The sequence below is a fragment of the Anoplophora glabripennis genome, unplaced genomic scaffold, assembly GCF_000390285.2.
Source record: "Anoplophora glabripennis isolate ALB-LARVAE unplaced genomic scaffold, Agla_2.0 scaffold333, whole genome shotgun sequence".
Classification (NCBI taxonomy): domain Eukaryota; kingdom Metazoa; phylum Arthropoda; class Insecta; order Coleoptera; family Cerambycidae; genus Anoplophora; species Anoplophora glabripennis.
In genome coordinates, this window is record NW_019416412.1 from 285,659 (window position 1) to 313,609 (window position 27,951).

The 27,951-nt window shown below is 32.0% G+C and overlaps 4 protein-coding genes across 4 annotated transcripts; 1 reads left to right on the plus strand and 3 right to left on the minus strand.

Moving 5' to 3' along the window:
* Positions 1–21: 21 nt before the first annotated feature.
* LOC108913255 lies at positions 22–772 on the minus strand. Its single transcript, XM_018718778.1, has 2 exons — positions 520–772; positions 22–465 (listed from the first exon to the last, which is right to left on the minus strand). Exons 1-2 carry the CDS (start codon positions 709–711, stop codon positions 70–72), a joined length of 588 nt encoding a protein of 195 aa, XP_018574294.1. The 5' UTR covers positions 712–772; the 3' UTR covers positions 22–69.
* A 367-nt stretch (positions 773–1,139) lies between these two features.
* LOC108913236 (IQ domain-containing protein K-like) lies at positions 1,140–2,079 on the plus strand. The gene is made up of 5 exons (XM_018718755.1): positions 1,140–1,218; positions 1,275–1,372; positions 1,624–1,760; positions 1,820–1,949; positions 2,056–2,079. Exons 1-5 carry the CDS (start codon positions 1,140–1,142, stop codon positions 2,077–2,079), a joined length of 468 nt encoding a protein of 155 aa, XP_018574271.1.
* A 203-nt stretch (positions 2,080–2,282) lies between these two features.
* Positions 2,283–7,221, minus strand: LOC108913237. Its single transcript, XM_018718756.2, has 6 exons — positions 6,853–7,221; positions 5,893–6,544; positions 5,099–5,760; positions 3,621–4,526; positions 3,247–3,545; positions 2,283–3,137 (listed from the first exon to the last, which is right to left on the minus strand). Exons 1-6 carry the CDS (start codon positions 7,219–7,221, stop codon positions 2,537–2,539), a joined length of 3,489 nt encoding a protein of 1,162 aa, XP_018574272.1. The 3' UTR covers positions 2,283–2,536.
* Positions 7,222–23,295: 16,074 nt separating this feature from the next.
* On the minus strand, positions 23,296–23,701 carry LOC108913267 (cuticle protein 70, isoforms A and B-like). Its single transcript, XM_018718793.1, has one exon. The coding sequence runs from the start codon at positions 23,669–23,671 to the stop codon at positions 23,396–23,398; it is 276 nt and encodes a 91-aa protein (XP_018574309.1). The 5' UTR covers positions 23,672–23,701; the 3' UTR covers positions 23,296–23,395.
* Between the last annotated feature and the right edge of the window lie 4,250 nt (positions 23,702–27,951).

The following is a 27,951-nucleotide window of genomic DNA, read 5'->3' on the forward strand; positions in this document are numbered from 1 at the left end:
CGGGATCAAAGTATTCAAATATTTGAACGACTTAATTATATTAATTTAACTACAAATACATAAAAAAAATTATAATTTTACTCCTTCATACAAACTAGGCGCGGCAGGTTTACCGAGTCCCATAACTATTTCAACGTTTGGCTTTTCACCATCTTCGGTAATCCTATATTTTGTTTTCCTGCTTATTCTATTATAAACAATTTCCAGTTTGAGCTCATCAGTGGCGTCACTTCCCTCAGCTTTCATATCTCTTAAAATTAATTCTTTCATGACTGGCGGAAATTCGAAGTATTTGGGGAAAATTTTGGTTTCATCCTTCACAACCGTTTTGCAAAACTTTTCCTCTTCGTCTTTAGGAATGAGTCTATAGTCTGCTTTGTAAGTTGCTGATTCCATAATGATTGGACTAGGAAATACCTTGCCACGAAAAGTTTTTTCCACCCAAACTCGCACTTTGCGAACGTTCTAAAATAATTCATAAATTAGTTTGTATATCCACTTACTTTTTCAAGTACTTACGTCGAATGAAACCGTCTCCGGATTGGGCAATGTTTCTACTTTCAGTATCTTAAAATATGATGGCTCGGGGTAGCGTTCATACATTCCTCTTGTAATTATTCTACCAATTCCAAAATTCTTTAAATTCCCCACAATTTCCCATAGCGTCTTGCCTTTAAAATCTGTAGTCCGACCAATGTACTTATAGGGCATTATAAAGTGATTCTTGTTATTTAAAAATAAAATATTGTATATAAAACGTTAGGTTATAATTTTTGTACAATAGAACAGTATTATTAAAGATGCTCGCTCCATGGTCTAATATACTGTCACAGATAGGGCATTTCTGTTGAACGGTAGATATTAACCAATGCTCATTTGCGACCAAATGACGACAATTCATCACATAGAGTGGTTAACAAATTCATGTAAGGTACTCTATGTCAAATACAGTTGTCATTTTTTAGTACGTTTCTAATTTTTTATCACTGCGAGCTGTTGCCCACAGCGAGTTGTTTCCTTTGTCTGTGATTGTGATACTTGATAACACTAGTATGAATTTAACGAATACAACCGACGTTAAGAGAATGCTTTCAGATTCAAAATTTACTTCGGAATCAAAGACAGAATTATGGCGCGTAATGCTAGAGGATGATGTTATTGATAAACAGGAAACCGAGGAATACATAAAAAAGAGAGATTTAGAAAAAGCTGTGTCAAGTATTGACGACACATTTTTAATAATTATAATTCTATTCTACAAATTTGCATTATAGATCCAGAGGTGGAGTATCTAAATGAAACCGTATTTCCATCACTGAAACGAGCCTTAATAGAAATGCTGTTGAAAGTGAAAGAGGATAATAGCTTTACTGTATGTACATAATTTTTTTCAATATCTTGATGTAACGATAAACATGTCAGAAGAAATTATAGTACATTGTTTAATGCTGATTTATTATATATATGTATTTGAAATTCTTTAACTTGTTTTTTCGTATTTGAATGTTATTTTGTTGTTTCGTCCATATTATAATTTTATTTTGAAATATTCATCAAGTGCCTATTACAAAATATTTTTCCGATACATTTCTTAGTAGCAAAATGAAATTCATACATTTTAAGCATCCTAATGGTACTTTAAATGGGCTGGATTATTTGAGTGAAGTTTTATATAACCGGAATCCAAATCATCCCGAAAGGGAATCCAACTGGACTTATATATTCGACATGCAGTGGGTGCAAGACTATTTAGATCAACAGTAATGGCTAAATTCTTGCGTAACTGGCATAGAGCAACCTGTAAAAGCTTTTGTTTTAGTCCGAGACCACGTTATCCCTTCCGTCTCATATGGACAAAGGATTTTGCAGCATTAAAGATACAGTCTTTCATGAGAGGTCATTGGGTCAGAAGTAGACCGGATGTTCAAGAGCTTCGACTGTTTTGGAAGGTGATTGTATTAATATTATAATTAATCGTGATTATTTCATATCTTTTAATTTAGTTTTTATCAAAAACACTGTATTTGCCATTTGCAATTTTTTAATTTTTTTCAGACGTTAAAATATGATACACCTTAGGGCAACTTTTTTGAAGCTGGCACTGGTATTATATGAATGCTGTATTTAGCGAAATATACATATTTTATATTATAAGCTATAGTTTTACTTCTTCAATAGAGCAAATAAAAGGAAGTTTCTTTTATATTTTTTTATTTCTAAGTACAAATAGTAGATAACAAATATGCTTTTTACAAGCTTGGTCTACTAAATGCTCCGAGTCTACTATCACAACAAGAATATAATAAAATTAAAATAGTGCTTATTATTTACAAAAATAAGTTAGGCTTATTCTAAATGACATAAATAAAATATAACCTAATAACTTCAGTCAAAAGTCATTAGCAAATATTGCCGTACACACAATCTCTTAAAATGAATATACTAAAAACGTTCTTGTTATTTGGCTACCACAGAGGAAGAGTTACTATTTAAAATTCTCCTCTTTTCGTGATACTAGTTTTTATGTACGGAGGTATCAATATCTCTGGGTGATTTGTTTTATCCAGTCGAGATAGTGAGCCACTTTAACATAGACTCCTGGCACGCCAACTTGTCCACAGCCAATACCCCAGCTGACGACACCAACGACTTGCCAGCTGCCTCCACGTTCACAAACCATAGGACCGCCTCCATCTCCTTTACAAGCATCTTTTCCCTCCTCTCCTCCAGCACAGATGAAGCCTGGGTGAAGTTTAAAGTCATACCCAAGCCTAGTCTGCTGAAGCTGTCTTTGACATACTGCGTGGTTGACTACTGGTACGTCCACCTCTTTGAGGATGTTTTGGTATTTTCCGTAGTCACCAAAAGCGTCTTTACCCCATCCGGTAGTCCAGCAACGGGTACCGGTGTAGTCATCGTGGAGTTGGGGAAGACACGCGGGGCTGATGTGAGGGTGTTTGGACCAGTCTACTGGCTTGTCCATTCGCAGGATGGCAATGTCGTTGTAGAGGGTACCGGCATAGAATTCTGGGTGGACATGGACCGACTGAATATCGCGTTCGATGTAAGGGTAAAATTCGACGTCGTGGTTTACATCCCATTCTCCCAGACGAACTCGTAAGTCGAAACCAGTGTAACTGTAACAAATGTAAATGAATCTACAAGTCGGAAGGGCAAGAAATAAAGTAAGAAAACGTAATTTAAGGTTTAATTTTACAGTTGTGATAAATACTGTATTTTACTTACGTTTTTACGCAATGTGCAGCAGTTATCACATGAAGAGGATCAATCAAAGTGCCTCCACAGACGTAAACACTTTCTTTAGGATCCTTTTTCAAGATGGCCACTTGCCAAGGGTATTCCCCAAATTCACTATCTCCATCGACATAAACTGGGTTCTTGATACGTCCGTTGATACCTTGAGCATGTCTTGAACCACATTGGCGGTTTGCCGATTGTGGTACTTGAGGGCGATAAGGTTTCCTGCAGCAAACATGTCTCGGTCCGCAGGTTTGAGGACGACCAAATGCTCCACTAAACTGACGCTAGAGAAAAGAAGAATGTAGAATTATTTCAAGGTGCTATGAAAGAAAGGCGAAGTAAAGTTCGGGATACTCTACCTTAGTAATTTTGCTTTTTACTGTCTGGTCTTGCGTAACGTCTCGTTTCTTTCTACTAGAAGGGAATTTTATCGGATTGGAAGGGGATGAAACTCTTAAGCTTTTACCACGCCTTGAATTGCTATGAGAACTGTACTCGAAATCGTTCGTACTTTGTCCGTAATCTAGATCATTGTCGTTACCATTTAAATTTCCATATAAGTTTTGACCATTGTCGTACTGTTGCTGGTATTGGTGTAATAAATTGTTACCAGCAACATAATCTGAATTATTTCGGGAATCTCGTACATAGAAGGAATTTTTATAGTCTATATCTCCATCGAAAGTACCTCCATAATTCAATGGGTCATCGAAATAGGAACCGTGTTCAGGATATTGATGATCTGGATAAGAATGGTGGCCTTGATCGTAATCATAGTTTCCATGATCAAATACAGGACCTGGAGGAAAAGACGGACCATCGTATTCGACATGGCTAGGGTGATGATCCTGATACGATTCGTGAGGATAATGATGGGAAGGATGATGAGTATGGTAGTGATAAGGGCGATGGCCCTTGTGGATATGATAGTGTTTATGTTTATTAAATATGACTGCCTTTTTATAAGATAAAAGGTCTTCAAACTTATGAACAAGATAGTTATTTGGAGTGACGTGCAAATTGACGAATGGTTTTATCTCTTTGTTACCATAATCGTCTTTTGTAACTTGAATGGATACCAAGGGATTTACAGAAACCAGCCCTAGGTTTATACCCGCGCCTCCGATGGCGCCATTGTAAGGATTGACGTGGGGATTGGGACCGTAAGGATTGATGGGATATCCACCGCCTCCTTGTTGGGGTAAGCCAAAGGAAATGCCTAAAGTGGGTTTGATTTTCTTCATGTCAAGAGATCCGTATTGGCGCTGCAAAAATTTCACCGTGTTTACTAATACTGGTCTTAATTTACCTAAACCATCACCTGGAGGAAGGACCTTTGTTATCTACAGTAGCTCGCTTAGTGATTTAGTCAAAGAGGCGGTGGTAACATGTCATACAAGTATAGTAGGGCACAGGGAAGTTGTATTTGTGGTTTCTTTAGTCGGATGCTAACTAGTCACCTTTATTTCTTTTTTGCCGTAGTCAAAGCGAATTGCATGGTTTTATAGTATATTTGACTTTGTTCGTAAAGTAATTAAATGGTAACCTATTTTTCATTCTTATTTAGTGCCAGATTTTTCCTCACAATTCTCTACGAACATAGCTTTTGTCAATACAGGCACAAAATAAATAATTTTCTTTTGTTAATCTTTAAATTACGTTAAATATCCATTGTTAGTTCATAACATAACATCACATCAAGTTAAAGGTTAATACTTTAGTATAATTAGTTTTAAAAAACAACTATGGAATATATTAGCTGATGTATATATGAAATATTTACTCAATTCATAAATTCCATGGTTATCAAGTTCCTAAAAAAATTAAAAATACTTACAGCTTCAGGTTTGGCACTGGTATTCTCCGTTGTCTTATCATTAGGTGCTTCGCGTTTGCTGATTTTCTTTCCTTCCGTATCTGTCGTCTGGCTGTCCGTCGCGTTGAAATTCGCTCCTTTTGGAATCCTTACAATTGTCATAGTACCATTTCCATCTGTAATAACTCTCTCTTCTTCAACGGCAGCTTCTATATCACTCTTCAAGCTTCTGGGATCTAGAGGTAAGTACAGATCATCTTTACGACCGATAATGTCATGAGAAGGGCATTGGTTGTAGGGTACACAAATGCAATCGAAGTTTTCGGTTCTAGCAGATTCGACTCCTTGATACTTGTCAGCATAGTTAGATTGAAGGTAGTTATTGTTAATGGAATTGACGTTAAGTTCCTTCTTGTACAATCCTGAGGAACCATAGGAACCTATTGACGTTCCAAAGTTTTCTGACACTGGTTTAATGGAATCGAAGGAATTAACGCCAAATGAAGAGGATCCTCCATAGTTTGCTATGCTTTGACCTCCATAGGAACTACCAGTTAAACCTCCTACTGTTGGTCCAAATGCTCCTGATGTTCCTCCAATGGTAAAACCGCTGCCGGGACTATCGAAATTGCCACCAAAGTTTCCTGAAGAAATTGGGATGAAATCTGGTTTACTAAAGGATTCTGAATTGCCTTCAAAGGATCCTGAGTTGCCTCCAAATGAACCTGAAACACCTCCAAACGATCCTGAACTGCCACCAAATGATCCTGAACTTCCTCCAAATGATCCTGAACTACCTCCAAATGATCCTAAACTGCCACCAAAGGATCCCGAGTTGCTACCGAAGGAATTTGATAATGATTCTGAGGCGGATGAAACTGCAGCAGCTGCAATCGGTATTGGATTCTTTTCTCCATTGAGATTATGATGGTAATGATGGTGGACGTGCTCTAAAAGACCTGCTCCAGGTCCAGCAGTTGATGCTCCGCTAGCTGTAGCTGCACCGCCTTGAGCGTTGACTGTTATTTCAACTCTTTTATCTTTATGATGTCCCGTCTGGAAAGCACCTTGTTCGAATTTGTAAGGGCCTTCAGGAGCAAGGGGTGGGATGAAATCCCCTGGTGCAAAACCTGGAGGTTTCGACAGATACTCAGGCCCTTCGAAATATTCTCCGTTAAGGGTTGGTTTGCCATAAAATGGTTTACTTGGAGGTCCTGGAGGGCCATAGTGGCGACGAGGTGGTTTGCCTTGTGGACCAAATTTATTTAGCGGTGGTCCGAATTTTCCGGGTGGTCCTCCTGGGCGGGATGGGTAGTGTACAGGTTGGGGTGGGCCGTAACCTCCCCTGACTCCTTTCACAGGAATGGTTGGGATAGGTTTGCCCACGGGGTTTATCGCCACGGGTTGTGCGTAGACGAGTTCTTCGGGAGCGATGAATGGACGTTTTCCTTCTATGTGTTCATCACACTGGAATACAAATAAATTGATAAATTCAGTAACACAATTATCGTCGGGAATAATATGCAACAAGTTCTTGGTGTAGATACGATAGTAGCTAGAGGGTTAATAGATTTATTTCGAGAATGAACTGCAAAACGTTAATTCAATTCTAGCTTTTGTTAGGAAATGAAGATGATAAGTTACAGAAAACAATGATTTAAATCTACAAGTGACCAAAGAAGATTTAAAAATATCTTAGGAAGGTTATTGAATTGGAATTATTAGAATTTAAAGATTTGGCGAAGCTCTTTTATTATCTTGTTTCAATATCCTACCTGCATAAGACCTAGTGAGCACAACTTCTCCTTGATAATGTTCCTTGCTTCTCCATCATCGCCTTTTTGTAGAGCGTCTTGGATTGTTGGATCGCTATAGACTTCTCCAAATCCATCCAGAGCCCTACCCTGCCTGGTGGAAGTTAAAATTTCGTCCACGACTTTCTCGACGTCGGTTTCGTTAAGTTGCACTGGGCTTTCTACGTATTCACTGGCAGAAGGCTGATATTCCTCAAAATTATTCAATTCTTTCTGATCAGGTTGTTGAGCGATTTGATCATTGTTGTCGCCATTCCACGACCAGTGTTTGTCTTCGCCCTGCGTGCTATGCAGAAATAGAATTACCGCTAAGGCAACGGTGTACTTCATTTCTGAAACAACAAAATATGTAAAATTGCTGTTGCCCGGGATATAAACATCTATTTGTAAAGATATTATTTAATTAAATTCTATTACCACTAAAGTTCTTTTATAAGTCAATCGACTTTCTTTTTCGATTAATTATTATAGACACCTACCTAAATATAATTGTGTAGACATTTAAACTTTTAATACTAATTTACATCATTCATTATATTTCCCTCCGAGTGGACATAAGAAAGCGATATTGATCATGTCAAAAAAGTGAAATTGCCCAACTCCTCCAGTTTGTAATATTTAATAGCCAATTCCAAGAAATTGCAAGAGTAAGTAGGCCAAGCTACTTTTACTTTCTACACACTTTCTTCGAATGTTTTTGTTTTCGAAGTAACAGCCTGTGGTCCATATGATGTCATATTTTATTATATATTCGGTTGGTAATTCAAGATTAGCATATTTGTTTACGTAATGTAAATTAGAATTTATTAGTTGTTGAAATTTCTTCACTTTAACTTTCTTTTAGTTGTATCTCCAGTATAAAGTAAATATTAGAGTGGAATAATTGTTTATATTTTAAAACATTTCAGTGTTAAAATAATTAAAATATTAAAAACTTTTTTGCGTATCTACTTTTGCGAATAAATTGATAATATAAGGTGTTCGGAAAATGTAGCCAAAAAAACCGAGGTGATTTTATTCGGTAAGAATACTATTTAATACAAGATTCCAAAGTACTTTTTCAAAGACTTAATGTTAGCTAAGCTACGTAATAACGTATTGTAAAACTGCAAATAAAAAAGTTATGAACAACTTTCTAATCAATAAAGACTTTTAAATCATTCAGTCTACAAAATTTTGATAATTTTTACCCTAGTTTTGAATAGTGGCTACTGATATAGTAACGCTCCTATCATTTACGACTTCGTTGCAACATTTGGTTGCTTCTCCATTACACTGTAAACATTGCATCTCGTTCTTTTAATGTTAATGAACCAATGGCCGTGACCGTATCTCTCAAGACAAGAACAACATCGTGAAAGTGAATAGAAAAGTGGACTGTTGTGTTTGTCATACACATAAAATTAAACCATGAACTGTTCACTTTCACTCAATTTTATTGGAGCCATTTGCATACAAAAGATGTCTTAACTGCAACAATTAAACGAATTAACTTGTCTAAATGGGTAGAAATTGTTGTGAAATGTGTCGAGCCCACCTTCTATTGTTCGATGGTTTAAAGAGAGCAAGACTTTTTTGTTTGGGATGCTTGAGGGCGTAGTTTACAACTATTCAGCTCTATTTAAAATTAAGAAAATTAGGGTTACTATAGAAGACTTGAAGAATAGAGAGCAAAAAAAAAATAACATGTAAGATTATATATTGGATCATATTTGACGGAAACCACATATTTGATTAGAGGAAAGGAAAGTGTTCGAAGCGAATTCCATTTATTTTTAAGAAATAAGATCTTTCCTAAAGATTACACAGTTTTAAACGAATTACCTGAATAAAGAGGTAGTAATTCTTGCACAAAAGTAGTAAACAGTTTAGATGAAATCGAAAATACTGATGTTTCAATAGATTTATATACAGTGCGTTTCATTTCAAACGAATACAGAGCCATGCTTCTTTGACAAGGGAGATAGAGAAAAAATATTTTGACTGTTGCTTAAAGGCCATCTTTGTGCACTTTCAGGTACCAAAGTATGTACTCTCGAGCTATGACGTCACGCAGAGTGAAGAAACAAAATGGCCGATAAGAATAAAGTAATATCATCGATGGAGTAATAATTTCACAATAAAATTATGAATATTGATAAGTCTTCACAAGATGTGCAATATATTGACAGTCGTAACTTTGGAAAACGTTATGCGAAGTGTGTTTGAATGACGGGTATTGAACTCCAAATCCAATAGCTCTATGTTACTCTATTTTCTTCAACGATTCCTATCCACTCTATTTTCCAATAATTTTAATATTTTACGTACTTTACTTCTACATTTAATCAGAAAATTGTCCGCCATTTTGAAAATAAACTGTCTAGTCTACTGATATTAGATCAAAATAAATAAACTAAAAGCATTATGTGTTTATAAAGCACCATAAAATAGAGGTATATATTGACTTTATGTACAGCTGCATAATATCAATAAAAAGCAATCTTCTTAAGACATATTAATATGCCATTAGAGAAATATGTTGTATTCCTAATATGTCGCTGAAATGTAGTAGATTTATTAAGAAAATATAAATTATATCGGAAACATTCTTAAATTGAATTTCTTTCATTTGTATCAGCAGTAAATTGATATACATATAATTTATCCAGAGTAATTTTGGTTTTGAATTCATTGTTATAAAAAAATATCTGTCAATTTATTACTTGCGACATGTAAACGCATCTTTTACTTGATGCCTGTGGATAACTGATACGGTCTAATAAAAAAGCAAATATATAATTTCATGAACTGCGGCTATGCTATACTATTTACGAACATTTTTCATATAAATAGAGCATATCTAGCTAAAGAGCTATAATTAGTTGCATCAAATTTCTACTCTAATTAATGCAATAATTTGGTAACACCAATTCAATTAATATAAAAATCTTAAGAAAAATACAGTTTGTTTTAATGGTGGAAACTAATTTTTTAATTTTACAATAATCCAATGCCAGAAAAACTTTTTTTTTGTGACTTATTTTTTTTTTACTTGTGTTATCCTAAACTTTATATAATTTATAAACTAATTACAAAAAAGGTACCAACCTAATATTTTATAATCACTGGTTGGAAGGGCACTGATCACTGTCTAAATGAAGAGCTATTTTTCACTGTTATATGGTTATATAGATTCCCTCCACTGTATCGTGGGTTGTCACTTTCTACCAAACGCAAGTAAAGTTTGGATCTGCAGGTGATGAACTCACTGCCATTGCCGGTGTAAGTAGTGTTTATATATCGCCTTCTTCAGGAGTTGTGACGTCAGGAGGGGTTGCAAAAGAGATTTTCTGAATCAACGGGAGCATAAAACGGATCTTAGATGCGATTTCAGTTATGCAATTGGGCTTTTGGCTGGTCTGTTGGTTGTTCAATTTTTCTTTTTTGCTCTTAGCTTATTGGGTTATTGGAATAGGATAAGGATAATGCGGTTTTGATAACGAAATTCTTTAAAATTTCTGGCTTGACTAACAGTATGTAGGTTTTTGTTTAGTAGATTGGATGACTGGACCCAAATGAATAGATTAGTAGATATTTTTTTATTGAAATAAAATTTTAGGTCCGCGTTTACATGAATGCCAATACTGTAAAACATTGAAGAACTATATTACTACACCTGGACTGCTGGAAACTTAGTCTTTTTTTGAGCTTAAACAATTCATAATCATGATTAAAATGGAAAAAAAAATTGAGTTTATTCACATTTTTACCGCAAATAACAACGATAAAAAACGACATTTTGAAACGAACTTGTAAAAAGCCATAAACAAGATTAGATAAAAAAGAAGTGTTTTTCTGCCTAACAATATTTTGTTCTCTTTTACTAAATTTGTTTTTAAAATACATTCATTATCAGCTCTTGTATTATTTACTATTCTTTAGAAAAAATGTTTGAATATATTTGATTTAGCTTGATACCTAGAGTAAAAAATACGACAACCGATAGTGCTTTTCTTTCAAAGTTTGATTTTCAAATTAATTAAAGCATTGTGGATATATTTAGCAATAAAGAAACAAACGGGATTCTCCTAATATCTTATTTGGAAACTCACAGATATATTGTTTCGAAAAAACATGCCCTTATAAATAATCAAAAATGCGAAAACTTGTTTTCCTGCCATAATAACTAGATATATACTAAGGAAAGTTTAGGACGTTCATATACAGGGTGTTCTAGGATTTGAGACAAAAACAGGGGAATAAGAGGTAAAGTCAAAATAATTTTGGGACTTACGGGCTTCTAAAGATATTTTGTTTTAAATTAATTTGTTACTATGTAATTATTGATAACAAACTACTCTTACCAGAAATTATATCAAAATTCTCAATTTCTATAAATAATATATTCTATATTTCAATAGAAGAAAATTAATTATAACTATTAATTTCAAAATAATGGCTATTAAAAGAATCTTAATATATATTTCTTTAAGTTTGAATACTTAAAAACAAAATTTTCTTGACGTTCAATATTATTGACTTGGAACAAAATAAATATTTTTAAGATTTTTTTATTTATATTTGTAACTAAATCGTTAATTTTTAAAAAAAATCTGCATATCAATCCGCTTTAGTTGAAAAATAAGTTAAAGCAGAAAAAATTGTGTTTTAGACTGTGTGTTACAAATATAAATTAAAATGAATAATGAGTAGCTTGTCTTATAGGCTAAATGTTGAGGCACCATTTCAAATTAATTTAAACTGTTGTTAAACATTAAAAATACAACAAACTGTTTAGTATTAAACTTTCTACATTCAAATGCTAGAGAATGTGCTATATCGTTATTTAATGAAAGGTAAATAATTCTAGTATCAAATTCCGATTCTTTTGTGTACCCTACTACCTCTACCGTAAAAAAATATATCCCTCATATTCCAATTTATTTAACATGCAAAAAAAATCTATATTTATTTCCCATAATTTACTATTTTGTTCTGTTGCTATCTGGAACACTTACATTTTACAATTTGAAATACCTAGAACAATTTGAAGTCTTTCTTACTAGAAAATTTAGAAAAATGTTTTCGCAGAATGATCATGTAGGTCAAAGACACTAGTATTGTTTGGGTTTTTTATATTACATAATAAAAGTTCTGTAGTGAACGACTTCAGACTTACAAATGAATGAAAATTTGGGGCAGGGAATACCTACCTGTCTTTGGTATGAGTAAGAAATGTCTTCGAAGGCTACCACACCTATATGTCAATACAAAATAATTGAATTCATTCAAAGTAAACATGTTTGTACAATAGTTTGTTGTAACTTACTTATTATTTGTGAAAATCGGTTATTAACTAAATTATGTAACAGATTAATATCAGAGATTTTAGTTAGTATAAAAAAATTTAACTGCTGTAAAAATTATTCTGAAAATAATTTGTATTACTTATACAATAAACATTTTTTATAAATATTTAAAAATGCTAAAGCTTTTACTCATACACAATCTAACTTCTCAATAATTTCGAGACAATCTAACTTCTCAATAATTTCGAGAGAAATGCCCAGAACTAAAAAACAATTAAACTTTTAGCCCCATAAGTAGGGTCCACAACTAAATAATTACATTTTGCTAATACTCGAATATGATGAATAAAAGACAATGAACAACAGAATATCTACATTAATTCAAGTATTGTTTTTACTATAACTACAAGTAATTGTAGTAATACCCACTACTTCTAATTCTTAAAACTTAAAATGAATGATTTGTGGTTTGTACCATGTCCATTGTGAAATTGGAATTTTGATATAAACACTAAAACATTCTTCACAAACTTAATTTATTCTTCTACTGGCTTGGGAATCCCTAATGGTTAGCGCTGCAACAGTTACATAACAAGTAAAAGAACAACTAGCGGCAACAGGTCGAGCTAGTATTGCTTTCCTTAGCTTTATGTACACGGTGACGCGCTATACAGCCGTCCTATTCAAAATTTGCTATTAAAAAAACTAATTCCATCATTTCAAAACTATAAATTCGTTACATATGTAGCTAGGTATTGTAGTAATTACAGTTTTGTATTTTTTCTGCTTGTTTTGTGCGTTGCATTCTATATTATGGGAAAAGCAAAAGTTATTTTTACATGCCGATATTAAATATACCTTTGTTGCTATAATGTTCCTTCAAAAAGGATGTAAAGATTAAAGTCAATAGAATTTATTAGACTACAAAATCTTTTTGTATAACATAGAAATCCTGAAATATGTAGAAGGTCTTGTTAAATATAGGCAGTCCTTAGACAGTAACGGTTATGTAATACTTTTGTAACAAAATTTATCGATATTAAAAAAATAGTGAAAGTTATATTATGGGTTCTTTATATGGATACACTATGTCTTTAATTTGTCAAAATATTCTGGTAACAGCGAATGATCTTTACATTTAACGTATTTAATCATTATTACACCCCAAACACACAACTAGTATATCTAAAACATTAAAAAAATTTGGATATCTTAAAATAAATTACTCCAAATAAAGGCATAGTATAAAATCAGAGTATAAAATATGCTCATTATTGCTCATGTTTATTTATTTATTTATTTTAAGTCCAAATATGGTCTCTAAGGACCATTAAATATACGAACACATCAAATATTACATGAAATCTGACGTCTGTAGTAGAATTTTTGTCGATGTAAACCCGTATCCTCACGACATTGCACGACATGACACCAAAATATGTCGCCTCGTTGTTGCATCAGTAAAAAATTTTTATGATATAAAGAAATTTTTAGTGGTAATACGTGTTATAGTTTCTTTCATGCTATATAGTGCCTTGAGCTACTTCATTTTTTAGATACACAGTTGCAACATTGACATTACATGTCGTTTGAATGTTGTGTTGATGTCGATCTGATGTAGGATCCATGTAGCTTCACGGAAATACGATGTAAGAGTCTAAAAATTAAATAGTTTTACTGAAACACACCGATCTAGTTTGTATACAAGGAGGAACTTGATGACTTTTTCAATAAATAATGTCGAGATTTCTTAACTCTAGGTAAAGTTACCTGAAGAACGCCCTAATACGGGTGAAATTATTGAATTTATATAACACCATCACATCAGTATGGAAAAGAAGAATCACGCTGTATGTACACGAGACGAAGAACGAAAGAGAAAGTGGTTGCAAATGGGTTCTTATGTGACTGGGATTCCCGTGTGGAGTACCACTTAGGTGCAGTAATAAAGGAACTGTTTTTTTTAAATGTCTGATATATTTATTTACTTCTATACCTAACGTAATCTAAGGAAATTGAAACGTGATGTTTTCATTAAAAAATAATTGTTTTACGCAAATACAACTTCGTTTTTTGGGTATATATTTTCAATACAAACATCGAAATTGCTTTTAACAGTTCGCTTTTTAGTATGCAATTTTGAAAAATTTAGGCATACCTATAAAACATGTATTTTGTCTACTTTCAAATATAATGAGAAGTATATAAATATATGAATGTTAGCACTAGCCATACTATATTTTTTAATTTGTATTGTTATTGTGGCAAAATGCTTGAAAATTAGAACAATTTAAGAAGTGTTATAAACTTTTAGACAATATCTTAATAATAATGGGTATAATGAACCTAATTGAAAATAAGGTATAATAATATCACGTATGGAATATTATTGGTGAATTTAAAGACAATATTATTCCCTCGTGATTCGATACTTGAGGTATAGTTTTGTGTGGGATTTATTGTACGCAAGAGGATGTGAAAGAGAAGTGATTCAAAAGTTATACGGAACTTCCTTTCCTAATACTTTCAAATATCATCAGATTTACCGCTGTTCATCCATTTAGCATTAATGTTCTAAATGAATATATCTATATCTAGGTATAATTTGTCATATACATATATTTCCTAATATATATTTTAATGGATATAAAAGTATATTCAAAATGCGACTATTTCCACCTCTTCAAATTTTAAACAAACAACAATGTAGGAAATAGGGATGGAAAGCTTCACAAAAAAATGTTTTAGTCGCTCGTCTCAGAAAAAAATCGGATCTGTTTCAATAGATTTCTGTACCATATTTTATTCTGCCATATTTTGAATTTAATATGAACACTATACCTATATTCCAAATAAAAATAAATTGTTAACGTTTTTTTGCCTATGTTTATCTATTTCTGTAATTAAAGTTCCATTTTGTAATATTGAAATAGTCAAACAAAATAAAAACTACGACATAATTCGAATTTATGAAAATTGTAACAGATATGATTTGGTAGGTCGATTGGTTAAGTCGCAAACAAGTGTTAATATAGTAGCAACAATGTTATAATCATCCAAATTCACTTTCGTTAGTGCCGTAATTTTCTTAGGAATCTAGTCACGCATGGCGTGACGTATCCGATTATGATAGCTGGCCTTAGGGGAGACTTAACAATTTTTTTTATCCAGTGGCGGAGGAGGATTGATTTTTTCTTGCAATCAAAATAATAAGAGAGTTAAATTGTACTGAAATATCTGAAGTTATATTTTTGTCCTTTTAAATATTATTTTTATGCATACACTGAAAGAAATTATAATGTTAAAAATTTTGTCACCGCCGTTCTTGGTGGTGAAAATTTTAAATATTTGGAATTATTCAAATTTCGTGGTTGAAAACAAACATAGGTATTGTATTTTCGCAACCGAGACAGATACATTAACCAAATTTGAACAAGACATAGTTAATAACAATGCGAAACATCATCTTGCTGTTAAATATGTTGTCACAGCGTTTTTTGGTGGTGAAAATTCTAAATATTTGGAATTATTATTATTATTTTAGTGAAAAATACTCATTCCGTAAATGACATATGTACATGTAATTAGGTACTCATATTTTCTTTCAATTAAATAACCCAACCTTTGACCGGTGTGGTCCACCCTATTTCTACGCCCATGCTGAGGCTGTTACGAAGAATAATTTCTTCTCCGCTTCTTGCGCGTGTGGCCATAGCTACGCGGGGAATAAAGTTCTTGTATTTCAATCACTTTCTCCCGGAGCCGGATCTACGTTTGAACTCTGATGCACTCTGTGGCGCACTCACCGAAAGAAATGTTTTCGTTTTACGCTCCAACGATCCTATTGTACAAGCTATACTCCCCTGATGAATCATTTAATTAATATCTGAGTGTATAAATTTCAGTATTAGTTAACCGTCATCCAAATACTAAGAATAAATCTACAGGCAGAGTAGAAAAGATCTAATTGAATAATATTAGCATTTTCGTAATATGCTCGTTCGGTTCTTCTCTTTTTGATTCATTATAAACATTTTAATTTCTTTCCTATTAGTTTGGGTTATTATGCCATTAGCAGGGAAGAATAAAAATCAGTGGAAAATAATTGACTATACAAACTAACAACAAATGACAGTATTTTCGTGTAAGACTAAAAATATCAACAAATTTTCTTTTAAGTCATCGCATCGTGGCAAATTGAGGACAAACATTACATTTTAATTTATTTCATCAATCCGTTTACAAGATTACAAGACAAAAACAATGTTTTACGAAAATTTTAACAATATAATATTATTATAATATTACGTACAATGACATATTAGTTTCCACAGTCATAAAAATGGGGGGAAGATTGTTTACAGGCTGGTTAATTGTATAATTTTTACGTAAATTCATGTTTTTCGTTTATAGCTTTTTTCCGTTCATTTCCACGAGAAAGCAGTAAAGTACTTTTTTTTTCGTCTTCAAAAGACCTACAAAACTAGCCCTCTAACGTAAAAAAATATTGTTAGATCAAAAGTTATATACAGAAGAAGTTTATATATGACTTTATGAAATCTAACATGAAAAAAATAAGTGCGATTGTGGAAGATGCTTGGGATCGTCCAGACTAATAATTAGTTAATTTGTTTATAAGGCCATAACTTGTAAACTTACCGATTCCAGATTTCGTGTGAGTTATTAGACAGTGATAAGGAATGAGAGGATGCGATGCCAAAACGTTCTGGTAATAATAACGCGGTTTATAAATTCAAAAGTCATAAATACACTTCTTCTGTTTATAACTTTTGGTCTAATCAATATTTTTTGACGCTCGAGGGCTAGTTTTGCAGGCCTTTTGAAAATAAAAAAAAGTACTTCATTGTTTTCTCGTGGAAATGAACGGAAAAAAGTTATAAGCAAAAAACGTGATTTTACGTAAAAATTATACAATTAACCAGCCTGTAAACAATCCTCCCCCATTTTTATGACTGTGGAAACTAATATTAATTGTACATAATATTTGGCATAAATTTTGTGTACCTAAAATCCATCTCTTGAAAAGAAAGAAATATCAATGAGACTAATTTATTATTTATGTCCCAGCGCATTCGCCATTTATTAGAATAGAGATTTCAATGAAGGGTAAAGACAGGAAATTTTCAAATTTCTTTTTAAAAATTAAGTTTAGACATAGTGTCACTAGTATTTGCTAATCTAATTTAGAATGTGTTCTAGCTGCTGTATTAAGTTTATATGAACAAGAAACAGTTACAAAATCGGGTTATCAGAAATATTGAACTTTAGTAAGCCAATTCTTATGCAACCATTAATACGACTGAGGCTATGGATTAGTCTAACAGACAAATTAGTCAAAACTAATGCATTATTTTGATATCCAAACATAGCTAATACAATGCAAAACATCGCCTTGCTGTTAAAAATGTTGTCACAGCCGTTCTTGGTTAATTTCGAAATATTTGGATTTATTCAATTTTCGTGGCTGAAAACATACCTACATAAGTATAGAATTTTAGTTAGACCCTGAATATATTAAATATGTTCCCTTAATACCTAATTGTATATCAAATAAGGTAGTAGTTAGAAAGTTGGCAACCATTATTGTGCATAGGTTTAAAATGTGTTGCATATGTATGTAGCTGTATTTAATGATCCTTCATCTACTATAGGTATAGGCATGTGTTCTGTTTTAGATGTAACAAAAGTACAAATTGCAAGAGATGTTCTTGAAATTTATGAAATTTACAATAGACCACGAAAGGAATATGTCGATAATTTTAAATATAAGATATATTCTCTTTAACTTTTTTTAACTACATTGCAATTCGAAATATGTTTTTATACATATCGAAGGAACAGGAAAGCCTTCTATTGTTTTTATTATGAATTTTTCTGCTTTTTTACCTCTTTTCTAAGAGTCATTGCTTTGTTTTCCTTTCCACTTTTCTGTGTAATTTTATAAAAAATTCATTTTTTTTAACTTTCACTTTTGATTAACCTCTTTCCAAATCCTGTATATGATTTGCTACAAAATAATATAAAAAACTTTCTTTGTATTTTAAGATATAATAAAGGTTTTTAGCAAATTCAGAATTAATAATAATAATTACTATGTTAAAGCGGATATTGGCAAATCAATATAACAATTATTATCTAAAATGAAAACTAAAATTTTTGGTAACTTTGATATCCACTAACTTCTAAATGAAGCAATTTGGGTTATAGGTAAGTTTAGTTAAAATTACTATGCCAAGAATCTGTAATAGTTCCATATACATGGAATAATGAGACACCCTGTATTATTGTATTCCCGAGACTTTTTTCAAATAGGTGCCTATATAGATTTATATTTTTTTTTATATATAAATTAATGTTATTAGCTGTTGAAATATCTACATGCAAGGAGACGAAAATTAAATACTATTAATACAAGTAGGTACCTTTCTTACTATTTTTACTAAGTTATGAAGTTCAGTCGTGATAAAACTATTTTGAAATGCTAAATTCTTATATATTAATTTTTTTTATAATTGATAATTAATCCAAGGTTCATATTCACCAATCAATTACTAAAAAACTAAACAACTGCAATTGCTGTGTTATTTTAATTTTTTTAGGTTTATATAGAAGTCAGGTACATGTGAAGCTTGGTCACGTCCACTGTACAAATATTAATAATTTGAATAAAAAAAGTTGTTACTACAAATCACTTCAAGAGTGTTACGAAATAATTCGACCACTGTGTTCATTCAATTCTCGATACCGGACTACCTGACCTAGGAAAATAATATGACGTGCACAAATTTAGCAATCCGCAATTAAGTACTCGTTACCGCATAAAAAGCAATCAGACCCACCCAGTACGAACGTTTAATAATCTTGCACAAAAGCGTCTACATGTGTAAGGTCGTATTTTTTTTTCGCCACAAATAAGGAGATTTGGTACCGGGTTCAAACGGGTTCTACTCTTGATAATGTTTTGTCAAGATCGACCTTGCCCAAAAGAGTAGTAGATGCCACACCCCGCTCGATGTGAGGTTGAATTCGGCATAAGATGTGATTATAATGGTGCAAATATATTTTTAGTAGCCTATTTGAATATCATAACCATAATCACCATGAATAGTAATAACCACTTATTTGTATAATAAATAAAACTAATCATTTCAGTAAATTATATTGCCTCGAAATAAACAATTATTTGTTTATTGTATCTTAGTTAGCTGTCTAGTTATCTAAATATATGAGTTGAGCAAAAATTGTATTAAAATTATGATAAAAACCCAACAAAAAATTAAATACTCTCTTGACAATGCATTAAAAAAAACTTCTTGTACATTTCAATCCACTATTTGTGACAGAATTCTAAATTTCATGATAAAAGTTCTGATGATTTCGATCTGCCTCACTATTTCGTAGAAATTTGGATATTTTCAAAACACTCCTTACGTCCTTTTTTATTAAGCTCATTCGAAAGCATGAGTGTTGTTTTAAATAAGTAGCACAACTACTTTACCATATATTTAGCTAATAACTTGCGCTATATTTCAAGTTAAATCAACAAGGTTAAAATTTCGCACAGAAGATTTATTTATCGTAAATGCGGTACCTCGAAATTGTTGTCAAAACTGACTACAAGGTAACAATATGCATTTATTTAAATTGCCAATATGTTTTGGAATATGAAGCCAGTTTTATACAGAGCCGACAAAGTAAAGAGACATACGTGTTCATACATTATTGCCTTAGTTATTTGTTAATATTTAAAGACAATTTTACAAATTTTTGAATATGAAATCTATATTTTCATGACGAATACATTTTGATAAATTTGTTATACATATTAATCGGGCTGGTGTGCATTAGATAAGAAAATTACAGTAGCATTCTCAATCCTTTAAGAGAAAAACATTTATAAATACTTAAATTTGTTATATTATTATATTTTATTTAGGTCATAATTTTTATATTATAAGCCTACTGCGCCCTATTATCCTGCTCGTATTCTGACCAAAGGTCTCATGATTACTGTTCAATTAGATGCTAAATATCTGTGTCAATACCGCCGACTACTTTGCAGAACCAATGAATTTCTCAAGGTTTACCACATAAATTAAAAATTTCTGCACGAAAGAATATAAGGTATCAATTTACAATTAACAATACACCCAAACCGCAGCTAAGTGTAATATCTCAGGAATCGAGATATTTCGATTGAGCCTCAGGTTCTATAAGTTTTTAAAATGGTACTATTTTTAGATTACAAAATGAACTTTGTTTTAAATTATTTAAAATTTAAATTTTAAAAACTTCAGCTTTACTACATTCGAAGAGCGTGAAGTAAACAAATCAGACTTTCAATTCCCAACGGTATCTATTTCACAAAATTTTGTTGCTTTATATTTCAAAATAATTAAGTTAAAACTACAGATTACGCTATACAATGTACTAATTTTGTTATGACTAAACTGAGACCGATCAATAGAAACATTTGTCAGTCAGGCTTTGATTTATATAAAACTAGGTACCTAATACGTTTTTTTATTTTTGAACAAGCTTAAAATGGTGCAGTAATTGTATCCAGAAGGATATTTTGAGAGTTTTTATAGAACATAAATATCACTTTTCAATAAATAATTTTCATATTTCCTTTTTTCGGCATTAAGATTGAATTTTAATTATACCTATATGAAACAACAAATTTAGAAAAGCAGAGTTTTACTAAGCGAATATACTCCTAGTTTTTGAGTACGAGCGAGCTCAGCGAGCGGCTCATTTAAAAGCTACATGAGTTTGGTAAAATTCTTTTTTTACGATAAGCTGTTGATATTACCATATATAAGAATTTTCTCGGAAATCCATATGTTTAAAAAATGGGAACAACTTCCATCAAACCTGGCAATTCTTCTTCGAGAAAATGCCGGTAATTATGTATTTAACATCTCATGAAGAAAATAGGGTCCAATTAAATAATCACCGCATATTCCAACCCATACGTCAACGGAAAACTGCCCCTGGTGACGGGATTGCGTGTGGGTTTTCTTCAGCCCAAATATGATTGTTGTGGAAGTTTTGGATGGCGTTTCTGGAAAAATTGGGTTCATCGGTGAATAAAATTTCAGTGTCAAATAATGGATTTTCATTCAGTTTATGAAGAAACCATTGGCAAAAGTTTATCCGTAATGGAAAGTCGCGAGGTAATAGAGCTTGAACCCGTTGGATATGGTAGGGATATAATAAAAAGTCATGGAGAATTTTCCAAATAAGAACATGTACATTCAAATTTTTCCCAATTTTCTTGTACTTAATGGATCTTCCTCAATTGAATTCAAAACCGCTATCTCAATTTCTGGAGTTCTTACAGTACGGTGTACTCCTTTTAGATGATTGTCTGGTTAAAACTTCCCTTTTCGCACAATCTTCTATGAATGTTTGAAAATGTTCGCGCGTCCGAAATATTTCTATTTGGAAAGCAGTCTTCATACAAGCGTCTGGCTTCCAGTGCGTTACCATCAGCAAGCCCATACATGTACCTAGTGCATGTCAGCAAACTCAGAATTCGTATATTGTACCATGTTTTTTATATAATATTGTTAATGTTAATGACTTTAATACGTGACAACTAGACTGGGTAGACAACTGTCAAAACTGTTTATGTTTACAAAACAACATCTGCTTTTTACCTACTAGATCGTTTTTAATTCTTATTAGTATCTAATTTCATAACAGCGTACAAATGAATGAATTTTATTTTTTATGCGAAAAACGTACGCCAAACGAAAAAATTCAAGACACCACATTTGCTCAGAAAGGAATGAGAATTTCAAAAATGGTTTTTACTTTAAGAAGAAGCAGTGGCGTAACATCTTTTTCTTCAAAAATATTCAATACAAAATCTGTACCACTGGCAAAAATAATAAAATTGTTTGTACATCAGAAAATGCATCTTGATGAATAGAAGGCGTGTACCAAATTTGAAAAAATACCAAAGTTATCATAAAAAAATGTTTTTTCATAAAACTTTAGCACCCTGTAGTTCAAAAATTAAGTCTTAGGAGATAATATGTTCATATCAAGTTTTTTTCTTAAAATGGACCCAAGAATAACCTCCTTAAATATTAGCACGTTATTAAGAAACACCCTGTATATCACTAGAATTTGAAAATCTGAAAGTAGTAGTAGGTACTTAGAACGTAGTAGAAGTAAATACTATAGAGTTGCAACTGATAATCTAAAAATCTCTACCATGTTTCTTTTAAATTTTTTTAAAAACATTTAGTCCGGACGGTATCCGTTTCAAAGAGTCCATATTTGGGTGAATCGTATATCCACTGAGATTTTTGCATTTTTGGCTTTCAAATAGGTATCACTGGAAATAAAAATTTTTCTATACGCATAAAAAAAACGTGGGCTTAACTTTTGACGGCACAATTTGTTAAAAAATTTGAAAAATGTCATATTTAATTGTATCTTTTCAAGAGTTGATTTTAGGGGAAAATTTAAGAGGAAAAAAATGTTTGTAATTAAATTTTACAAAATGTGACTAGGTACAAATCGAACGAATCATGATTACTATTGTAAAAATCGAAAAAATCGCCAAAAATTGGGTTAAAAACATTATTTTTTAGGAAATTTTTTTGGGGTCTTTAAGTTGGGTATAAGACCTTCATACTTGGCTGAAGAAAAGTTCATGTTATGTAGAATCATCACCCCAAATTTCATCAAAATCGGTTCGATAGATTTTGCATAATAATTTTGCAATCGCGATTTAAAAAAAAAAATTGCAAATTTTCAAAATTTTGCACAGCAAAAACCAAGGCCCTTAGATACTTGAAAATTTAATCACATATAGAATGGTTCTCGAGCTTTCAAACGCTTTTTGAAAAATTCGAATCCGTCAATTAGGAGTGCTCTGGCGCTTGTTTAAACATACATACACCAAAATAGATACCGCTTGGTCTAATTGGAAAAATGTATTTTTGAATTTTATCACAATGTAACTTTTTTACGGGACGTTTTTAGATCTGTTTTAAGAAACTTTTTAGTTACAAAGGAAAAGGGAAGGAAACAAAACATGAGCTAATTATAAAAATTATATTACAAATGTAGGAACAAAAATTTTGAATCCAGATACAACAGACCAGACAACATAATTTGTCTAATGCTCTCACTGCTTTGCTCCTACGTTCTCACAGCTTGTTCAGTCTTGTCTAATGATGAGCTAAAAATCCATGTCCGACCAGGGCGGGGGCGGCGTAAGCGGCGACGACAGGGGCGGCGGCAAGAACGGGGGCGGCGTGGACAACTGGTGCGGCGTGGACAACTGGGGCTACTAGGGCGGCACTGTGCACGATAGAGCTGCTCTGATGGCTGATGGAGGTCGGTACGGAGCCCACGACGGCGGCGCTGTAGACCGTGGGGGCCAGCAGTCCTGGACGGGCTGCGGCTAAAGCAAGGAGAGCGGACAACACCACCAATTTGAACATCTTGCGTCGGTAGGTCTGTGTTGTGCTGTAGACAAACTAAGACTGATGACTTATGGACTAAGTTTTTTCTCTTTTATAGGTAGGCGAACGCGTGAGGCACTCGATTAATCTTCGATTTCGTGACGTGAGGGATACGGGAAATGAGACATAAAAATTCTGGCCTTGTCCAGGTTGACGCTGAATTGGCGATCGGGTGGAGAAGCAGAAGCCCTTGACATGAGTGGCCTGCAAAAATGTAAGGCGGATCAAGGGATCTGTCGCGTATTTTTTAAAATTTCAAGGGAATTATTTAAACGTTAAATGTTATTAATAGTGAGTAAAGTCTAAGAAAATATAAAGTAATTAGACATATACCTACTGCATTCTACAGGATGTAACATATCAACGTGCCAGAAAACGAAAATCCAAATCTAATGATATATTCAATTTGTTTTATTAACCTGGTAAGGTATAATAAAACTGCAGATATGGCATTAATTTTATAAAAAATACTCTTTCCCTATAATACACTACAAGCCCATCGGAAATTTTCAAGGGGTCATTTGACCCAGCATGAATTACTTATAAATCAATACTACCACATATAACAACAACTTTAGAAACTATGCCGTCAATTCTTGTACAGAATTTCTAGAGTATATAGGTTATACAAAAAAAAATGAACTTCGACCTAATTCCGTACAAAAATAGCAATACCGGAAGCCAGAAAAATTTTGGTCCGGGATTTGGTGATTTATTACAGTACGGCATTTACATAGATAAATTTTTAAGCCACGCCGTACATACTTGCTGATACAGGGGTTAGGAATACAGGGTGCAACCTTCTATTTGTAAGTAGCGTATGGTGGGTGATTTGAACAAACATCAAATTCACTAATTTTAATTCTATTTTGTAAAACAATAACATTTTTGGCAATGCCGTACATTTTTCATGAAACGTGTGCTTACTATAGGAAAATTAATTTCCCTCTGAAAAGTAGGATTTCACTGTGAAAAATTTTTGTACGGCATTAATATATTTTGCTAATACTGACAACAATAATCAACAAAAACAAAATGCCGTACAAAAAAAATTGTTCTAAATGGCTTGAAATATATTTTTGCAAATAAGTATTACTTGCAAGAATTGATTTTATTTTTACTACTATTTTCTCCTTAATACAAATTAGTTACTACTGTACGGCCTTTCTATAATCTATAAGACTTACAATATAATATAGAGATATTTTTCAGGAATGCCGTACATATTTGTTGTTACAGCAGTGAGAAACCCCTATATTCTGATTCTTATGGTTTCCGATCATTGAAAAATTGTCGGTATTGTTGCTAAAACATTATTTAATGGTAAAATAATAAAGTACTAAATATGCCGTTAAAAAGCGATATAAAAATTATTAATTTTATAAATTTGAAAAGCTTATATATTAATATTTTTTTCACAAGAACATAAGTAATATTTTTTCAAAATTCAAAAATTTATTATTAAAAAATCAATAAAAAATATGCATTCGAATATTTTTTAAAAAAATTTGGAATTAATTTTATTTTAAAATTAAAATTACCTCTTCGAGATTCTAGCTGGCCATCGAAACATCTTCTTTCTTTGTCTCTTTTTTCTTTTCGGTGTGTAAATTTTTATGTGGTTTTATTCATGTTTATAACCAACAATCTTAAAGTTGTTTTTGTAACAAATGCACTTTTAAATTATTTTTACTAATTTTAAATATATATTGTATGTTAATAGCTTCATCACAATTTTTGCATAAATAAATTGTTCAAACAAAAGCTGCAAATATGCAAATGCCAGGGTACTGTTGCCTCAAATCATATATTATATCACTGTTTTAAATGTAAGTATTTATATAGGAATTATCATGAATATTGAGTTAAAATTAATTGTTTATTATTATATTTATTTAAAAATAATACTTTCTTGCACGTCATAAAATTTCAAAATTTCTCAAAATATTTTCTCGATTCTCCAAACACAATTTTTTTTTAACTTAAAGACAATGCTATCATAATTTTTACGTTATAAATTAAATTTCCTTGAAATTAGGAAGACCTAAAAATGTAGTAAAAATTTAATGAAAAATATTATCTGCTATGTAAAACCACTAGTTAAAAATGTACGGCATTGTTTTTTTTTTTATTTTTTTACTTATGAAAAACCAATTACAGCCAGAATATTTTGAATATAACATTTTTAGTTTATAACAAGGAATTTTCAAAATATTGTAAATTTTCACAATTTATTTATTTGTTTTTTCATTCGAATTTTTAATTTGTACCATTAATTATAACCGGCCATGATTTGGTACGATAGTTTTTGGTTATATTTTATCAAAAAAAGTGGTTGCCGTACAGGCATTAATGATCTTATCGAAAAAAATAAAACTCAATTCCAAAAGGTAATTGTTTATAAACTTATGCATTAACCATAATTTGAAGACGGCATAGTTGCTAAGACTTATTTGGAGAGTTAAATAATCCTGTGGAATCGATGCCGTACATTTTTCAATGACTTGAAACAAGGGAGCTAAAATAGAGGGTTGCGCACTGCATTTCTAACCCCTGTATCAGCAGATACGTACGGCGTCACTAAAAAAGTTATCTACGTATCAATCCGAAACTTGCATCATAAATGCCGTACCGTAGTAAATCACCAAAAACCGGGCCAAAATTTTCAGAAAATCAAAAATTTTCCTGGCTTCCGGTAATTTTTGTACGGCATTAGGTCGAGGTTCATTTTTTTTTGTATACAAAAATATTTTGCCGAAAACCACCCCCCCTTATTGGTTATAAGTAATTCATGTTTGGTCAAATGACCCCTTGAAAATTTCCGATGGGCTTATAGTCTATAATTGACCAATTAAATGTTGATCAAATAACACAAACATTTTTTCACAGTTTTCATTTTCCTTTCTTTACACTTTTGGAAAAATTAGTAGTTACCGACCTTTGGTATGACAAATATCATTCAAAAACTGTTTATTATTAAAATTATTCAAATCGTTCACTGGAACAATAGAAAGCTTATTAAAATTATGACAATAACCTGAAACGCGACCGAGATGAGAGTGAAACCACCACAAGTTGAAGGTTAAGGTTACAAACGAGAACGAGAGTTAGGAAAGTAGGTGTAACATCATCGTGAAGACATCAATCACAATTGAGATTATGACACGATACTTCTGGTGTTTCGTAACGATTCGAACATTGCTTGTGTAGTTAACAGTCGCAGTAAGAAGTGAATGTAAAAGTGAAAAACGTGGCGAAAATACGCGTGATGGTTATTTAAATTTGAAAATGTAGTTTGTAATCGTTACATAAAATCGATTCTTGTCTAGATATATGTATATGAAGATAAAGAATGTCATGTCTAAACAAACTTTGGTTGAGTATTTCTGAAAAAATAATCATAGTAATTAAGAAATATAACGTATATTAATTTTAAAATTTAGGATAAAATTGAATTTAACGAATTTTATTGTATTCTCAGATATAAAGCACGCAGATAAGGGCGCTTTTCTAAAAAATAGTTCTTTCTTTAATATATCTCTTTCTTTTCTACTAAGCAATGAAATATACGTAAATTCTTAATTTGGGTGAGGTTTTGTATTCGTTCTACTTATATTTTTGTTTTAAATATGACAAATTAATTATAGAAGTTTATGTTGAAATGCATATTAGGTATAGACATACATAGTCAATAGCCTTTTTGAATATTCTTGTTGCCAATAATGTATATCGTTGTTGTTTATAACTTCAATTATATTTAAAATGTCTGATCTTGAAATTACACTGATTTTCCTGCATTTCAAGCCTCGGAAGACCCATCCAGTTTAGGTAGAATTTTTTAATTTTCTGTAATTTTGTTACGGCTTATCAAGGTTTTTTAATTTTCATAAAAACATTGAAATTAACATAATTATATCAAGTGATTAGTTAAATTGATTTTTATCTAATTTCGTTTCGGGGTAAGAACACAACATTCACAAAGTTGACGATTACTACATTTTTCTCTCGATCGAAAGGTTTTTTGGAAAGTGGTTCAGCATTTCGAAATATTGAAATAATCGTGCATGTACACAATTTGTTTTCTTTTTATTTAATCGTTACGCTTTGTGAGCAGCAAGTGAATAATTTTGAATAAGATACTCGGTCCGATTTTAAAATTCACCGTTTTGGTTGGTGCTCTCGATAGAAGCAGTCGCATTGCACACGATTATTGTGACATTAAACAGACTTCCTTACAAAATCGGAATACTTATATCCAT

Bases quoted from the DNA above. Each gene is read 5' to 3' on its own strand.
- LOC108913237 (XM_018718756.2), bottom strand. From the start codon at position 7,221: ATGAAGTACACCGTTGCCTTAGCGGTAATTCTATTTCTGCATAGCACG. The intron at 6,545-6,852 runs GTAGGATATTGA...TTTGTATTCCAG, and splicing joins GCTCACTAGGTCTTATGCAG to TGTGATGAACACATAGAAGG. The intron at 4,527-5,098 runs GTAAGTATTTTT...AAATTTTTGCAG, and splicing joins CCAGTGCCAAACCTGAAGCT to CGCCAATACGGATCTCTTGA.
- LOC108913267 (XM_018718793.1), bottom strand. From the start codon at position 23,671: ATGTTCAAATTGGTGGTGTTGTCCGCTCTCCTTGCTTTAGCCGCAGCC.
- LOC108913255 (XM_018718778.1), bottom strand. From the start codon at position 711: ATGCCCTATAAGTACATTGGTCGGACTACAGATTTTAAAGGCAAGACG. The intron at 466-519 runs GTAAGTACTTGA...GAATTATTTTAG, and splicing joins CGGAGACGGTTTCATTCGAC to AACGTTCGCAAAGTGCGAGT.
- LOC108913236 (XM_018718755.1), top strand. From the start codon at position 1,140: ATGCTAGAGGATGATGTTATTGATAAACAGGAAACCGAGGAATACATA. The intron at 1,373-1,623 runs GTATGTACATAA...ATACATTTTAAG, and splicing joins AAGAGGATAATAGCTTTACT to CATCCTAATGGTACTTTAAA. The intron at 1,950-2,055 runs GTGATTGTATTA...AATTTTTTTCAG, and splicing joins AGCTTCGACTGTTTTGGAAG to ACGTTAAAATATGATACACC.